This window comes from Lampetra planeri, chromosome 55 (genome assembly GCF_965212315.1).
Source record: "Lampetra planeri chromosome 55, kcLamPlan1.2.h2, whole genome shotgun sequence".
Classification (NCBI taxonomy): domain Eukaryota; kingdom Metazoa; phylum Chordata; class Hyperoartia; order Petromyzontiformes; family Petromyzontidae; genus Lampetra; species Lampetra planeri.
This window is the reverse complement of record NC_136161.1, coordinates 753,423-772,212: the sequence shown is the minus strand read 5'-3', so window position 1 is coordinate 772,212 and position 18,790 is coordinate 753,423. Positions and strand designations below refer to the sequence as shown.

Sequence of the window (18,790 nt, the reverse complement as noted above, 5' to 3'; positions counted from 1 at the left end):
CGAACCATCAAAGTTTATCTTGCTTCTTGCCTCACGGATACACTTGGAATTCCCTACCAACCACCTCTTATCTCAAGTTGTCACACCGTTGCTCAATTTAAGAATTGTATTCAAACTTATTTGTTCACCTTCAAGAGTGCGATTTATTGCCAGCAACTTGGCGTTGTGGGCATTTTGACCTGTGCTTCGTAAAAAAGGGTTTGCTAAATAAAAGCCTGGGCATATTGTGTGAGACGTGTGGATTGTGTGATCATACTTGACTATGGTGGTCAGTGCAGGGTTGGTTAAAGATCCACGTTACTTTAGCCAATAGTAAAGTGTAGCCTACCTTCCAAAAGTGCACACTAACCGCGAGTCAATTGCAGCGGAGGTGCAGTGAATGACTAGGGAAGGAGGCTTGAACCTCAGCTTTTTCTAATCACACACTAAGGAGGGGGCATCGTTAAGTATCAACGTTAACTTTGCTCCACGTTCAAGAATAGAGGGCGCCACAGAGGCACGATGTTAACTATCTTGCCTGGTATACAGGAGGTCGTGGGTTCGATCCCGACCCTGACGCCTGCTTATATTTGGAGTTTGCATGTCCTCCATGTGGTCGCGTGGATTTTTCGCAGGGTCCTCTGGTTTTTCCCTCTACATTTAGAATCAACATGCGTTTAGAGTATTTGGCTATTATAAATATACACGCGATAAGCCACTTTGTTGAGCTATCATTTGTGATAGCCAGTTCGCTTCTGAAATAAAGCTACATCGCTCAGTGGGACTTTAAATAGTTTTTTTTTATTTAACATTCAGCATGTGTAATAGTAATACAAAACTTGGCTTTCTGGTTAAGAGGCCTCGCCACGCCGTGTCGGTTATGGGAGTTGTTTTTCATACTTTTGAGGTGCAGGGGGGAGCAGTAAGATATTACTCGGTGTTATCAGTGGCTAGAAATCAAGTCGCATAGCCGGGTTGATAGCAACAAAGCGGAAACTACTGTGCCATAACTCAACCCAAACAATTTAAGAAACACCATTTGCTATATTTACAAGTCCAATATAAAACTATTGATGTTAATCGGAATCAGAATCTTTACTTCGCCTGCAGGAATCCGATGAGCTATGAAGCTCTTTTTCACAGACGTCCAGTAGGGGCGGGTCAGAAAGGCACAAACAATAACAAATTAATCTTATATTCTGAGAATAAAGAGGAACACTAAGATTTGTTCAGAGTAACCTATCAAATACTGTGTTGTTTCCCCTGATCTCAGTGTCCTGAAAGTATGCCTTTTGTGAGATTACTCAGATTAAGTGGCTGAATAGAGACGAATTATTAAATTCAATGTGCAGTCAGCCATTTGTGGCGAGATGATATGCAAAAGTTGATTCCAAAGTGTTGTAACGAATTGATGAAATCAGAATCGGCTTTACCCACAGATATGTTGCTTCGAAGTTTTGCAGCATTCTAAAGTGTCGCAACATTTCTCTCACATCCGATTAGCATGATTTGCTACGTGCAGTGCAGAATAAGTTCAACATTCGTTCGTGCATTGGTTGTCTTGACGTATATTTGGATTGTCAATCATTTGTTTCCAGGTAACCCGTAAACAAAATTGGATATTTCTCAAATACACTAAAACATCGAAACATCCGGGGGTGCGATTGTATGGCTTCCCACATTTACCATCTGGCGAAACTGCTCTAAAAGCCGTAACCAGTCTGGCGATTGGCACCACCTGCGTGAGAACACAAGTAGCAATGCTTCATTAAAATGTTAAATATTGGGTACAGTACATTATACACTACATAAAACAACTTAAATAATGAAAATACTGCACGTACATAAAACTTTTTTTCATGATGAATAGAAACAGAAAATATACAGTGCGATCCGGCGAAAAGTGCGTGAAATTCGGCGTTCACTGGAGCACCCGTTTAAAGGCTGCATTGTCAAACACAAGTTGTTGAAACAACAGCGAATTTCAGTAGGCTCCTTCTTATAAGCAATGTGTTAAATTGCGTTTGCAAGCAATATACAGACACAGTTGGATTCAGACTGAATAACCACCTTCAATTCTATACCCCTTATCATCACCCCAGTCTTCGAGATTGGAATGGGTAAGTACAGTACAATAAATAAAGTAACCATTTACAGGAGGATATTAATTTATCTATTTGTGTGTTTATGCAAATTTCACGTAGTAAACAATTTTAAACACAAAAAATTTACACAACACCTACAAACATGTTATTCAAGAATGTGCAAAAATATTATTGGTTCTTTCAGTAAAGTCACATAGATAGAGAAAAGAAAATTAAGCTTTTAAATATTAATAAATAAATAATGACAGCTAAAAAACACAAGAACAATTTAAAAATAAATCGAAAATAATAAAAGCAAAAAACCCACGACGTTTCGATCGCAACACAAGCAAAAAACGCTTGTGTCGTGGGTTTTTTGCTTAGGAAAAACCTATTATCATATTTTGGTACTGGCAAAGGAGGTCCCATGATCCTTATGTGCTGTGCAGTACATCAATGCACGTGTGTACACCAGCATGCGAAAACTGAGTTTGGCCTGTGGGTGGCTGGCAGGGTTATTTATTAACCGGACTTATATACTAGTCACGTGGTTGATGGCGACTCGGTTGAGGATTGCTGTGTGTGGCAAACGTGTTGTTGCATTTTACAGATTTACCACAATAAATGTGTTTGCCCTAGATTTGGAGCACCTGCCCACGTCCTTCATTTCGAGTGTGCAACACACGGTATTGATAGAGCAGGAACAAGTGACTGTTGAACTTGTCCTGTGCCTGCCCTCTACGCATACCTGTCAACTCCTTATCAGTGCCCTACCTAATTACAGACCAATTCAGACCTTATTGGTTACCCCGTGCCCTGATAAAGCTCAACGTTCATGCTAGAAAGTCCCATCACATGGGGAACAACCAAAGAAATAGAAAAAACTATTTTTTTTCCCGAATTGAAACAGCTGTACGCCACATGGACCTGAAAACTCAATTTCCCTGTGCAAGAATACTGCGTAAACTGCATGGGTTGATAGATATGCCTACGTCGATTCGGCATTGCTACGATTAGCTAATGAGGGGCTTTATAACACGAGCAAAGGGGGAGACAAATGTGGCCAGGCGTGGGAATGGCCACATCAACCCCTCATGCATCATTCTACCCTAAATAGGTGCTCAGTAGCAGAATTTAGTCTATGCAAACTATATTGGGGGGTCTTTGTCATTGTCATACGGGCCCCATGTACAAGTACAGTACAAAGATCACCCACCCCCCGTGTTGCCTTAACAGACTGTTGGGGCAAGCGTCGTTAGCGAGCACCTATGAAGGCCGGAACGGCACACGTGGGAGTGGGTGGCCAGCACCACGCCCGGCCGCATTTATCTCCCTAATGGTGATGTTTTACACTAGGTACTCATTTGAGGCTGAGTCGACCTAGGGGAGGCCCAGGACCGGTTCAGATTATTGTCACTGGTGTTAGCCGTGAGCGGGAACCGAACCCGGGTCGCTGGGTTCATATCGCAGCTCACAAACCAATACACTATACACATTAACACGGGGAAACACACACATGCAGATACACACACATGCAGATACACACATTAACACACGCACACACACAAGCAAATGTGCAAACAAATATACACACACGCAATCCATCCTGAATTTAAGCAGATCCTCTGATTAAAATTTTTATTGGTATCAATCTCACGCGACGCCACTTGAGCAATCATTAGACGCTTCGAGCATTTTGTAAGCAACTTGATTTGCATATTTGAAATGTAATCAAACTTCGTTGCGACGTAATGATGGTGGGGCTCCGCTAACTGGGTTTTGGAGAAACCTGGGTTATAAGAAGCATTTTAAAAGTTGTGTGAGCAATGCAATTATGCTTCATACACACAAATTAATTGACTTGTGGCCGCATGTGAAAATCAGTCTTGGTATTTCCAAGATGGCAGCAAACCATTTATCTGGGGGTCGGGACAGCAAGCAGGGTGTAATGAAGCCGACATTCACAGCAGTGGTTGAGTGGTGCGTTCGGTCTTCAATGGCACTCAAGTTCGGTAGAGCAGCGTGCGCGTGAAAGCAGATGTCCTCAAATTGCTAAATAATTGCACTTCTCTGACGTAAAGGCATCTTCAACGCTGGTGGGACAAATGCTTTACGCGGACCAGGAGAATGCCTTGAAAAACGAAAGGGTCTCCGTTTCATTCGATTACACGTTCACACGTAAGGGAATGGAGTAAAGGCAAAGGAGTAGTTGCAAGATTTCAATGACATCTAGAGAAGCAAGAAAATCAGCTACAAGACCAAACCGAGCATCTGAGGAACAATGCGTGTTCAGTACAGCTGTGTATTCATAATCAACGTTTTTGGGTTTAGATCGCGTTATTTATAAATGTGTCGTAACCCTCCACCACCCGACACGGCCAATCAGTAAAAAAATGTCACGTTGACAAAAGACAAATTGTTCACTGCTTTAGCCCACCGGTGTGTTGAAGCGTGAAACCACAACATTTACAATTTGAGTACGAAGTTTCGCTGGTAATTGCATCCAGCATCATCGGTTACGACACATTTATAAATAACGCGATCTAAACCCAAAAACGTTGATTATGAATAATATTGGTCGCGAAAGCCTACGTGTTAAACTGACAGCTGTGTATGCCTGCGAGACTTGGACATTGAAAAAGACTGACAGAGATAAGATATTGGCATTCGAAATGTATTGCCACATGAGGATTACTGCATCTGTGCTGGACCCAAAGAGTGACCAATGTGGAAGTAGGAAAAAGGTTGCCCGTACAAAAAGACAACCTGATGATGCAGGCCGTGATAAGAATGAAACTGGCACTGTTTCGACACATATGTAGGATAGACAACAACAGGGAAATTAAAAGTATGTGCGGAAAAATGCAAGGAACCGAAAAGAGATGAAGACCTAACAGAGAACATCTTGACGACGACATAAGAGATTGGTGCCAGAAAAATGTGGCACTACTTCAGCGTATTGGCACTACAAGAAAGTGTAAACAAATGACGGAGTATGTTCATAGATCGTGGTGATGATGATGATGACGTGTTCACATTTTCTCAAACACAAGCAAAATGATCCTGAACTACGCTGATAAATCTGCCAAGGTGTTTAATGTTTTGTTTAACGTTTTGTATTTAGACCACTGCTGTGAATTGCGCGTTGAGCATCAGGTATTATGCACTTCCACTTGGCTTTCAACTTTTTTCCGATAAACTAGAAAGACACCTTCACTCTGAACCACCCGCATATAAAACATTCAGTGCAAGTTTAAAAGCTTATGTGATGCATACACCGTTAATGCAAGCGTGTGGCGTGTACGCCATGAAATGCAAAAACATAATTTGGAAAACTAAACTCCACGGCTGGTTTAGCACGCGGCCTTGGTGCAGAACTGGAATTTCCACCTGCGATCCCTGTGGACACAAGAAGAAAAATGCAAATAAGTTAAAAACGTGTCGTTAAACTCCACCGCCACCACCCGACACAGCCAATCAGTAAAGTTTGTCAAAATCTGCATTGTACATCTAAAGCAATGACAACATGATCCCAAACCGATACATTTTACATCTAACATCTAAAACGCAGTCCAACGCCAATCCACTGCCGGATGAAGGCCTTCCAATGACCGTGTTAGTCACAGCGGCTGTTTGACCATACTTCACCACGCTGGGTAGTGTGCGTTGGTGAAGGAGATTGTGGGCTCAAGATCGTTTTCGGACTGATGTAAGCCATGGCCTTGAATATACCTCATTTGGTTCTGAGGATATTATTTTGTTATTTGTTTGGTTAGATCACGTAAATATAAATGCGTCGTTAAACCCAATCACCACTCGACACGGCCAATGAGTAAGGTTTGTCACGTAAATAAAAAGTGGCCAATTAGTTTAGGAATTCAGCACTAGCCAGCTGTGTGTTGGAGAGTAAAGCCACAACCACATTTACAATTTGAGTACTGTGACGTGTGCTGAACTTGTAACTAATTTGTCACGTGTTGTTTATATGCCAAAACTTACTGGTTGGCTGTGCCGGATGGTGGCGGGTTCAACGACACATTATATTTACGTAATGTGACCAAAAGCAACCTCTTATGGATAATATTGGTCGCGACAGCTCTACTACTAAATGTTGAATTGAAAATAAATACGTTTGTACACAGATAGTATCCTTACCCGTGTATTGTTAGTTTCATGTTTTATGTGCAATGTAATTGAGGGACTATGTGTTATTGTCTTTGTGTGGTCTGCAACTGTTGATGTTGTCTTGGTGTAGTCTGGGACTGCTGTTGTTGTCTTGGTGTGGTCTGAGACTGTTGTTGTTGTCTTGGTGTGGTCTGGGAGTGTTGTTGTCTTGGTGTGGTCTGGGAGTGTTGTCTTGGTGTGGTCTGGGACTGTTGTTGTTGTCTTGGTGTGGTCTGGGACTGGTGTTGTTGTCTTGGTGTGGTCTGGGACTGCTGTTGTTGTCTTGGTGTGGTCTGGTACTGTTAATGTTAGTCTTTGGGTCTTTCGGTAAAGTCACGTGGATAGAAATAAAAAAGAAAAAGAAAATAAAAAATATCACGACGTTCCGATCGCAACGCAAGCACTCGTCTTCAGGCGTAAAAAGTGGAGGACTTGCTTGATACTGATTCGAATTAATGGAATGATAGTACTTTGCTGAACACAAAGTATTGTTGAGTTTTTGCATCAAGCTATAATCTATATCCCGCAGAGAGGGTCCCTTGCTCATAAATATCTGGGCAGTTCACCTCCACTTTTTCTGCCTGAAGACGATTGCTTGCGTTGCGATCGGAACGTCGTGATATTTTTATTTTCCACTATTTCTATCCACGTGACTTTACCGAAAGACGCAAAGAATATGAATTCCTGCAGTCACGAAAGCTTTAAGTCACTGTTATTGTTGTTTTCTGCCTTGCTGCAAGCTCGCACGTGGTGTTGAAAAATGAGCAAGACTATGTACTTAAGCAATTTGTACTTATATCCGGGTAGCCCTCGACTTACGAAGACACTTTGTTTCTGAGAACCATTGGTAAGTCAAACAGTGCGTAAGTCGGAGCACAACAATGTACTACACTTAAATGTGTTATGAAGTGCGTTACGGAATCTTTTCAGCAAAAGTCAGGGACACTCATACCGATGCTGGTGAACTGCCCAGATATTTATGAGCAAGGGACCCTCTCTGCGGGATATGGATTCTAGCTTGATGCAAAAACTCAACAATACTTTGTCTTCAGCAAAGTACTATCAGTCCATGAATTCGAATCAGTATCATCATCCATGCAGCTGGATTAAAGCTTCTGCACATCGCCATCACAGGAGGTTGGGGGGGTGTCGATGTTGCTGCTGTATTTAATCCAAACGGAGTCAATTTGCAGGTAATTCTTCACCAATGGGGATGTTATGGCCGATGTCAGTCACATTGTGTGTGTGTGCGCGTGTGTTTATTTTTGCGACACTAGTTGTTGTGAGCGACGCTCACAACAACGAGCGGAGCGCCGGGTTGCTAAAGCACAGAAAGTTGGCAAGTAAGGGGGCACACGTGGTGCATCAGCCAGTCGTCTCAGTCAGTCGACCCGTGGCATCTGGGTCTGCCCCGTGACCTCCTGCCAGGGGGCGTTTGACACTTCACGTGGCATCAAGGTGCACATAGCCTGGCACAAGCGTCGCGGTGACGTCACCGCCACTTAGTGGGAAATTATGGATGTTGGTATTCATTTGTGTGTTTATTGACTTGGTCAAGGCCTATGATACCATAAAGAGGCCTGGGCTCTGGGTTGTTGATCGTGCTTTTGGAGTCCCTGACTCTGCTCACAATCATTAAGGATCTTCATAATGGTTGGCATGCCCGGGTAAAGCTGCGTGGCTGGGAATCAGAGCCATTCCCTATTTATCTTGGGGTGTTCACTGGCTTCTATAATATGTAACATAATTTTTAAATCATGTAGTTCGAAAAGCTTTCCATGGTTGTACTGGAGTAATCTCCATCTGTTACAGATAAAATGGGAGGCTGATCAATGCTCGGATTGCGGTCGAGAGATACCTCCCTGTTGATCAATCATGTTATGTACTAGCATTTTGCCCGTCCAAGGACGGGTGGATTGCAGTAAATCTGAAATTACAAGCGAAAAGCAGACCACGACGTGATATTAATTGCATCCATTCGTGTGCAATTTGTAAGGCCACAGTGACACAGACTTTTTTAATTTAAAGGTTATAATCCCTTGTTCATCTTGACGTCCTTTTTACTTCTACATCTCAATAGCATTACGGAGATCGCCTTTGTAGTGAGGGTTGTAAGTTGACGCTGAAAAGGGGGGAGGAGGCGCCTCGCCCCCCCATGTGGAGTGACGTCACCCACTAATTATTATTAATGGAGGGGTTGTCCATTTGGAGGATGTCACCTGTTCATGATTATTAATGAGGGGGGCTGTTCAATGTGGAGTGACGTCACCCGCTCATGATTATTAATGGGGGGGGGTCCATGTGGAGGACGTAACCTGTTCATGATTATTAATGAGGGGGGCTGGTCGACGTGGAGTGACGTCATGCGCGGGACACGCGGACATTCATGGCTTATTATAGTAGTAAATGCTGATGATCTGGTGATTGCTGCTCATTCAGAGGAGTTGAAGGCGCTGCTTCTTGACCTGGAGCATGCTACTAAGAGGTGGAGCCTTACCATCCGCACCTCCAAAACTCAGCACCTGCCTGGGTATTTTGTGTTATAAAACACTCCAGCCCCTCAATTCACCATTGGCGGGGCAGTTACACACACTCGCTGCAGAACAGAGGGGAGTTCAATGGAAGTTGAACATACACTACATAGACTCACACAGAGACCCATAGACTCACACAGAGACCCATAGACTCGCACAGAGACCCATAGACTCGCACAGAGCCGCAGAGTTTGTTGTCCTTCCCCCACATCTTCGAAAAGCATGGTTGGCTACGTATGGTGTGAAAGAAGTTCAACACGTGTACACACTTACTTACACAGTCTCTGCAGAACAGGGGAGAGAGCATATACACTCCACGCTGAAATGCGTCCTGAGTCTGGAATTTGAACCCCGGTCCCCATCTTGCTGTGTCCAATGATAGCGGTTTGTGAAGTGAACCTTAAAGCGGGACCACGGGGTCCCATAAGCCCCCGGTGCTCGCATGAACTGCGTTGCGACGTCATTTTATGTCTGTTGAAGTTGAACGATACGGCAATCTATTCATCTCGACGAGCTATACACAATGCACTAATCGACGTTTCAAAATTTTGTTTATGAATACAGCAATTTTGGCAACAACGGGTGCTCATTGAAGAAAGAGGATTGATTTCTGGTGGGTCCACGGCGTTTATGTGCGCGATGAGATGGAGTCGCCTAAAATGTATTAATTACGATTTTGACTTCCGTTTATTCGGGAACTCGAGGTCCCGCCATAAGGTTCAAGTTTCAAGTGACAACAGCCACGGACGGGCGGAAACACTTACTCGGCGTCATTGCTGTGGTAGCTGTGCGCCCCCACCAGGTACCGGGAGTCCGGGGTGACCCAGAAGATTGGCGCGTCGAAGTCGTTGAGGTAGTCAGTCCACTGGCACGCACCCATGCAGACGTTGGCCTGCATGGTGCAGGTGAACTTCCATCTGCAAGGCAATGATCGTCATCCTCGTCATCATCCTCATCATTTTCATCATCTCCGTGATCTTCATGACCAAAAATATCAGTGAAAAACACCATTTGATAACCACCGTCATTATGGTAATCGCCGTCATTATGGGCACCACAGTGATGGGGATATGTTAACTACTTCCCCTGGTTTACAGGAGGTCGTGGATTTGATTTCTGGACCGTGACGCCTGATGTATATTTGGAGTTGGCATCTCTCTCTCTCTCCCTGTGGTCGCATGCATTTTTCTGAGGGTCCTCCAGTTTTCCCTCCACATTTAGAAACATTCGTTTCGAGTATTTTTCTGCTATACATTTATCCATGATACGCCACTTCGTTGAGCTATAATTTGTGATGGCCAGGTTACTTCTGAAAAAGAGCTACACAGCTCAATGGGACCTTACATGGCAAAATAAAAAAATACAATAAAATAGTGAGCGAAGTGGTTGGGGACCCAAAAAACACCAACAACAATGCTCATCATGCCAAACTCCACCAACACCAACATCTCATCAATACCACCAACACCATTATCTCATCAATACCACCAACACCAATATCTCATAAATTCCAGCAACACCAATATCTCATCAATACCACCAATATCTCATAAATTCCAGCAACACCAATATCTCATCAATACCACCAACACCAATATCTCATCAATTCCACCAACACCAAAATCTCATCAATACCACCAACACCAATATCTCATCAATACCACCAACACCAATATCACATCAATTCCACCAATACAATATCTCCTAAATTCCACCAACAACCAATACCTCATCAATTCCACCAACACCATTATCTCATCAATACCACCAACACCAATATCTCAATTCACCAGTTCCAACATCATCTACATCACAACCACAAATCATCACACGAACTTCCGTCATCCTCGCAGCAGCGGCTTTTGGCTAGCTATCGAACAAAAATGGTCACCGCATAGTGCGGCACTTTCAGATACGCTATTTCTGCGGCCATCTGGAATGCTCTTCCTTCCGATACTGGGAAGCCACTGGAGTTATGCACTTTTAAATCATCATCAAACTCATTTACTTAGAACAGTTGCTTGTGTTTAGTGTGTTGTCCTTCCCCCTGCACCTACAATGCGAAAGCAGTTCAATATACATACATCATCGCCACCATCACCAGCACCATCATTTTGTCCATCACCACCAAAAAATACCAAGATCCCCCATGTCGTATTAACAGACTGCTGGGGAAAGTGCTGTTAGTGAGGACCTATGAAGGCCGGCACGGCAAATACAGAGGTGGGTGTCCATCACCACGCATGGCCGCCTTTGTCTCCCAAGTAGCAATGTTTACACATTGCACCAGGTACTCATTTGAGGCTGAGTCGCCCTGGGAAAAGCCCAGGTACTAATGAAGATAATCGCTATCACTGGTGCTGGCCGTGAACAGGAATCGAACCGGGTTTTGCAGCGCAAGTGCGCTAACTAGAGGTCACCACACACGGTGGCTAGGAGATGTTAACTACCTCGCCTAGTATGCAGGAGGTCAGGGATTCAATCGGTCGGGTTTGCACCATCCACTGCGCTTACAGCTTCCCATACACACACAGTGGATATGAGATCTTGATTTGAAGCTTTTGTGACTGCAGGAATCCATACTCTTTGGTGACTTTATCGAAATAACCAATGAGTATGGATAGGAGATGTTAACTACCTCGCCTGGCATGCAGGAGGTCAGGGGTTCAATCGTTCGGGTTTGCACCATCCACTGATCTTACAGCTCCCCATACACACACAGTGGGGAGGAGATGTTAGCTACCTCGCCTGGTGTGCAGGAGGTCGTGGGGGGGGGGGGGGTGGAGTTTGCCACCACCGCTGGCGCTTTCGCTAATCGGCTCTTTCCCACAGCTTTGTGAAATTCGAAGCAACCGGCGGTCCCATCACCTGCGGTCCTCCGCGTCGTTGCTGTGGTAGCTCCCGATGCCGGACACGATGGAGTTGAAGGGGCAGGTGAAATCCAGCTTCTCGTCGAAGTTGTTCACGTACGAGGTCGCGAAGGAGGAGACGGGGCGGCTCACGTCGAACGTCTCCTTGCAGCGGAAGTCCCAGATACGGTCCTCAGCGTCGTTGTTGTGGATGCTAACAGCCACCCACCCACACACACGCAGATAGACACCGATGCAGGGGGATATTAACTACCTCGCCTGGTATGCGGGAGGTCGTGGGTTCCATCTCGACCCTGATGCCTGCTGTGTCCCCCCCTCCCCGCGTAGTCGCGTAGATTTTTTTCTGGGTCCTCCGGTTTTTCCCTCCCCATCTATAAACACACGTTTAGAGTATTTGTCTGTATTGCAATAAATTAACCTCATGGCAGACCCCAGGGTCCCATAGGCCCCCGACTCTCGCATAAACTGCGTTGCGACATCATTTTATGTCTGTTGAAGGCAAACGATACGGCAATCTATTCCTCTAGAGGAGCTCTACACGATGCGTCAATCAAAGTTTCAATTATTTGTTTCTTCTGCGCATTCGTCCTCGCCGCGCTTGAAGACAATGACAGCCGAACGATCCGCGCCAGGTGGGTCGCGGCGTTTCTGTGCGCGGTGGAACGGAGTCGCCAAAAAGAAATAAATAAATTCCGATTTTGACTTCTGTTTATTCGGAACCCCGGGGTCCCGAATAAACAGAAGGTTCAAATGCCCACGTGATAAGCCACGTCGTTGAACTATCTATCCTGGTAAAATAAAAAAAATGGTTCAGTTTTAAACGGGCAGGGCACAAGCTGCAGAAGAGTTGAAGCTGATACGGTGAAGGAGGATGTGGAGCTGAGTGGACCTGCCGATGAGCAGTACTGGCGGTGTCAAGATCGGCCTCTGAGGAGGAGGAGGCTCGTGAAGGACGCAACAACAACTACGGAGCGCAGATGAGCGACTCTCACAACACGGAGCGGAGTGCCGGGCTGCTAAAATACAGAAAGTTGGCACAGTGGGGAGCACAGGTGGTGCATCTGCAAATCATCTCAGTCAACCCATGGCACCACCTCGTTCTGTCCCGTGACTTCCTGCCAGCGGGCGTTCGACACTTCACGTTGGCCTCAAAATGCACCAATACCAATATCCGCCATTCGCCACGAAGTGGTCGTGACGTCCCCACGGCACATGTGCCAGGCCAGGTGCACTTTGAGGACGCGTGAAGTGTTGAAGACTCGCTGCCAGCAGGTCGACTTACACACAGGGCTATACCTAATAAATGACCTGAACTGAAATGAGGTCACATGACAAACCCAGGTGCCATGGGATGACTGACTGAGATGACTGACAGTTGCACCAAAGTGCATTTAGCCTGTCGCAAACAACGTGGTGACGTCACCGCCAACTTAGTGGTCAAAGGCGGTTGTTTTTATTGGTGTTATGTGTGTGTGCGTACCTGTGATGGTGAGCGGTAGAGGTTAAGCGCGCTGCGCTACAAACCCAACGACCCGAGTTCCATTCCGGCCCGAGGCCAACACCATTGACGATTATCTGAACAGGGTCTGGACCTCCCCTAGGTCGACTCAGCCTCAAATGAGTACCCCCCCGTTGCGGTGTGTAGTAAACATTTACACTCAGAAGACAAAACCGGCCGGGCGGGCGTGGTTGTGCTGGCCACCCACCCCCTGCATGTGCCATAGTGCCGACCTTCATAGGCACTGCTACTCACTACTAACACCACTTTCCCCAACAATTTGTTAAAGGCTACACGGGGGGGGGATCTTTGCCCTTTTGTGCGTTCCGACAGTCCTCGACTTACACACACCCGGCTTAGGGGCTATTCATAAATGACGTCACGCGATTTTTGACCCCCCCTCCCCTTCGTCACACGACGTCACAAAAAGTCAAACCTCCCCCTCAAATATGACGTCACAAAGCTCTGCGTATTTAATGTGGCGCTGCACTCTGATGTTGTAGGAGAAAACATTCATTAAAAAGTATATTTAATTATGTAGAACGTGTTGTCTATATTTATTTAAAGTTGCGCATTTTTACGTGACGTCATATTTCTCACCCCCCCCCCCTCGTCACACATCGTCACAAATGTCTGACCCCCCCCCCCACCAGGTACGTGACGTCATTTATGGACGTCCCCTTAGGAATACTCGCACTTACGAAGCAGCTTCCATGAAATACATATTTTTTTACATTTGCTTAAAGCGCGAACTCTCACTTGCAAACTGAACCGCAGCACCATTTTGTTCAGCCAAGCGCTCATCCGCGAGACGTAATGAAGTCAGCCTCGTGCTGGGAGGGAGTGTCTGTGTGAGCATGACATGCGGTAGTTTACTGTGTTCCATCTTGCGAACCGTTCAACTTACGAACGGCGGGGTCTCGGGAACGAATTATGTTTATAAGTCGAGGACTGCCCGCACCTGTGGATGATGTAGATGGACTGGTGAGCCGGGCAAGAGAAGTCGATGGGTCCGTCGTAGCTGTTGACGTAGCGTTTGTGCAGCGATCGCAACCCGGTGACATCTGCACAGAACGCGGAATGGGGGGCGGGGGGGGGGCAGTGAACAATCAGCAGAGCAGTGAACACAGAATCAAAGTCTTCATATATTGGGAGGCAGGTTGGTGACATTAAAAACTAAACGAAACTTTATCATAATACTTTATTTTTGCTGCTGTATCCATGGACTCCTCTACTTACGAACAAGTTAGGTTCCAGAGGTCTGTTCGTAAGTCGGTTTGTTTGTAAGTCCAACTTTACTCCCGTCGTTTGTACGGCATATACACTAAACACGGCGAATGGCTTTGAAATCATCTTCTTAGGTTTTTTCGGTAAAGTCACGTAGAAAGTAAAATAAAATAAAAACAAAAATCACGACGTTTCGGAGGCAACACAAGTCTCCGTCATCAGGTGGGACCGTCACAGCCAGATTAGCTGTATCAAGTGAGGCAATGATTCAAGATGTAATCCCTTAAAAGCGAGTTGAGGGGGGAGGGAGAGGGAGGGGGGAGCTTATCAGACTATGGTAGCCAATGAAAGGAACGTATCGGGAGGGAGGGGGGGGCGAGGCCAAAAGGGTGGGCGATGGACGTGGAAGCGCTTGTGCCCAAGCGGCCAATTACTGCACACGCCAACACAATGGAGCGATTGTGCGCAAGCGGCCAGCCACTGCACCCGCCAACACAATGGGCAGAGAGGAGGAGGGGGAGGTCTAATACACATGATAGACAAAAGAACGAAAATGATGATGGGTACAAACTTAGGGGGAGCTCATCAGACTATGGTAGCCAATGAATGGAACGTATCGGGAGGGAGGGGGGGGGGCGGGGGGGGGGGCGAGGCCAAAGGGTGGGCGACGGACGTGGAAGCGCTTGTGCGCAAGCGGCCAATTACTGCACACGCCAACACAATGGAGGGAGAGGGGGAGTGGGGGGTCTGATACACATGATAGACAAAAGAACGAAAATGCCCATGTTTATACCAATGCTGGCTGAACAATGAAGAGAGTACTGTTAAAATAACTGGGGATGTTAACACTCTGTGACGGTCCCACCTGATGACGGAGACTTGTGTTGCCTCCGAAACGTCGTGATTTTTGTTTTTATTTTATTTTACTTTCTACGTGACTTTACCGAAAAAACCTAAGAAGATGATTCCTTGCAGTCACGAAAGCTTCAAATCTAGAATTAATGGCTTTGAAAGTTGTATAGTCTCCTGCAGATGTAGATGCCACTGGTTCTTCATGTCCTGCAGATGTAGATGCCACTGATTCTTCATGTTCTACAGATGTAGATGCCACTGATTATTCATGTTCTACAGATGTAGATGCCACTGATTCTTCATGTTCTGCAGATGTAGATGCCACTGGTTCTTGATGTTCTGCAGATGTAGATGCCACTGGTTATTCACGTTCTGCAGATGTAGATGCCACTGGTTATTCATGTTCTGCAGATGTAGATGCCACTGGTTCTTCATGTTCTGCAGATGTAGATGCCACCACCGCCATCTATCGTGCATCAGTTGAGCTGATGACTCTCGATCCGAACAGGCAACTGGACATATGGACAGGTTTGTTCGTATCTCTGAATGTTTGTAAGTCGAATGTTCATAAGCACAAGAGTCCCTGTATGTCCAAATGATAAGCCGCTTTGTTGGGCTACCATTTCTGATAGGCAGGTCGCTTCTGACAAAGAGCAACACGGCAGCTCAGTGATCCTTCTTACCGGGTAAAATAAAACATGGTTAGTAGTATTAGCAGGCAGCCGCGGGGGCGTGTCTAATCTTCGCAGTCAACTTTCAAGTAGCTGAAGTGGCCAAAAGGGCTGCTGCAATTGTTTCTTGCTGTGGTTGTCCCACCTGATGACGGACGCTTGTGTTGCGCCCGAAACGTCGTGATTTAATTTATTTCATTTTATACCTACGTGACTTTACCGAAATAACCAAAGAGTATGAATCCCTGCAGTCACGAAAACTTACAATCAAGAGCTTTATAGCTCGTCAGATTCCTCCTGCAGAATAAATATTCCGATTCTGATGTATTTATACTGCTGGAGGAATCCGATGAGGGAAACAGCTACTTTGTCATAGCTGTTCGGTAGGGGGCACGGGATGAGACCGTTACAGCAACAAACAAATAAAAAAACACGATCGGAGAGCAAAGTATAGGAAAGGTAAACAAATCATACCATAAAAATAGTAATAAAACTGAAATACTCTTTGGTTCTTTCGGTAACACAAGCGTCAGTTATCAGGTGGGACAACCACAGCAAGAAACATTTCTGAAGTGGGCAAAAGGGCTGCTGCAATTGTTTCTTGCTGTGGTTTTCCCACCTGATGACGATTGCTTGTGTTGCGCCCGAAACGTCGTGATTTAATTTACTTCATGTTATACCTACGTGACTTTACCGAAATAACCAAAGAGTATGGATCCCTGCAGTCACGAAAACTTCAAATCTAAAACTAAAATAGTTTAATCTTACCAGGTAAAGCCCACTGAGTTACAAACTGTAGCTCTATTTGAGAAGCGACCTGGCTGGCCACAAATGATAGCTCAACGAAGTGGCCTCATCATCATTTTAAAATGTGTCGCTGCAGCCAAATACTACAAACCCGTGATGTTCATTTTTTTATGTGGAGAGGAAAGCCGGAGGGACCCGGCGAAAAATCCACACGAGCACAGGGAGAACACGCAGACTCCAAATATACAGCAGCAGGCGTCAGGGTCGGGATCGAACCCACGACCTCCTGTATACCGAGCGAGGAAGTTAACATCTCCTAGCCACTGTGGCGCCCTTTCAAGAAAGTAAATCTCAAAAAACAGCGAAACTTAAAAAGAGACGGTGAATCAATCCCACTGGCAGTAGCATCGCAAATAAACAACGATGCTCGTGAGAGAAGAGTTACTACTCCTTCGAGACGGTGAATTGCATGTTTAGAAACGTGCGTTTAGAGAGTCTATTTATTTGGGTGATATAAATTTCCACGCGATGGCGATGGGCCGCTTCGTTGCGCCGTCATTTGTGGCCAGCCAGGTCGCTTCTGCAAAAATAAGTAACATTTGAAAATACTTTTTTTTAAACACGCGTTAATGAATTGTACCGTACTAGTAATGGCAAAACTCCACGACTCCAGGAAGTGGCCCCGAAGCTTGCCATAACCCAAGCCGAAACATAACATGTAAAAAAGACTGATTAAAAATATATTTTATTTTATTTTTTATGATAGAATATAGTATTGTCATCAGTATGACATACGTATACCAAGTTTGCAGTCGATACCACATTGTGAAGTTGGTTAAAATTGAGTTACAAGATTTGAGGATACGACAACAGACAGAGTGAGTTTATAAAAAGCGTGTAAAAAATATCTGCATAGCAAGTGAGTGGGGCCTTACTGGTAAAATTTAAATATATATATTTAGTTTATTGCTTAGTGTATGGGTCTCTATGTATCTCTATGGGTCTCTATGCATCTCTATGCATATCTATGGGTCTCTATGCATTTAGAGTATTTATTTGGGTGACATAAATTTACACAACCAGGTCGCTTGTGCAAAAGAGATACATAGATCAGTGGTGCCTTACCTGGTAAGATTTTTTTTTTATGTGTTTAATGAAAAATTAGTTTCATAGTTTAATAATTCCGAGAGGCAGCAAATCGTAAAAAAAAACGGTGAATCGCATGAGACAAGTGAATCCCACTGACAGTGAATCTCATGAAACAATTCATTCCTCAAAGCAATGATAAACAATGAATCTCAAGACACGTACGTATGTTGAACTTCTTTCGCACCGTACGTAGCCAACCGTGCTAATCAGAGGTGCTGGGGAAATACAGCAAACTGAACACAACAAGCAGCAGTTCCAAAGAAAGGAGTTTGTCAATCGAGATGATGATTTAAAAGTGCATAGCTGCAGTGGCCCTCTTTGTCTGTGGTGGTGTTGGAATAAATTGCTGCTGCAGTTAATCTCTGTATTGTGCTGCTCCTGCTGCTGCTAATGATGATGCCGATGCTGTTGATGACAGCAACGATAGCGACACTCAGCATTCAATATACCGGAGGAATCCGATGAGCCATGAAGCTCTTTCGTCCACTTACTCAGGGGTGTCGCCTCCATGCCGACCGCCAGAGCCACGACGAGGAGGAGGAGGAGCTGCTGCTGCATGGTGGTGATGGATGAGAGCTTAGCTGGCACCGGGCTTGGAAAGGGGAATTCGGATGGTCGCTGTCTCGTTGCCCTCTTGGCTTTATAGAACCCCACCACCACCATCCCAGAGGGGGTGGTGGTGGAGGGGTGGATGGAATCTCCACTCTTGCGCCACCGGTGAGCCACAGGCTCGGTGGGTGAGCAAATAAAAAAACGATGAACACGCAGAGATAAATTATACGTGTTAAAATAAATTATTCGCCCGAGGTTCCAATAATCGCTCCCTCGCACACGTCAACGTGCAAACAAACAAAACTATCATTAAAGTCGTGTGTGTCCACATCCCATCAGCATACATACACTACATAGACTCGCATACAGACTCATACACTCACCCAGACCCACAGACTCACAGAGACCCACAGACTCACACAGAGACCCACAGACTCATGCAAAGACCCACAGACTCACACAG

The 18,790-nt window shown here is 45.3% G+C and overlaps 1 protein-coding gene across 1 annotated transcript; it reads right to left on the bottom strand.

Annotated features, from left to right (window-relative positions):
* Positions 1 to 5,140: 5,140 nt before the first annotated feature.
* On the bottom strand, positions 5,141 to 18,402 carry LOC144735454 (hemagglutinin/amebocyte aggregation factor-like). The gene is made up of 5 exons (XM_078617855.1): positions 18,267 to 18,402; positions 14,091 to 14,193; positions 11,630 to 11,824; positions 9,526 to 9,678; positions 5,141 to 5,462 (listed from the first exon to the last, which is right to left on the bottom strand). The coding sequence occupies exons 1-5, from the start codon at positions 18,331 to 18,333 to the stop codon at positions 5,417 to 5,419; spliced, it is 564 nt and encodes a 187-aa protein (XP_078473981.1). The 5' UTR covers positions 18,334 to 18,402; the 3' UTR covers positions 5,141 to 5,416.
* Positions 18,403 to 18,790: the final 388 nt, after the last annotated feature.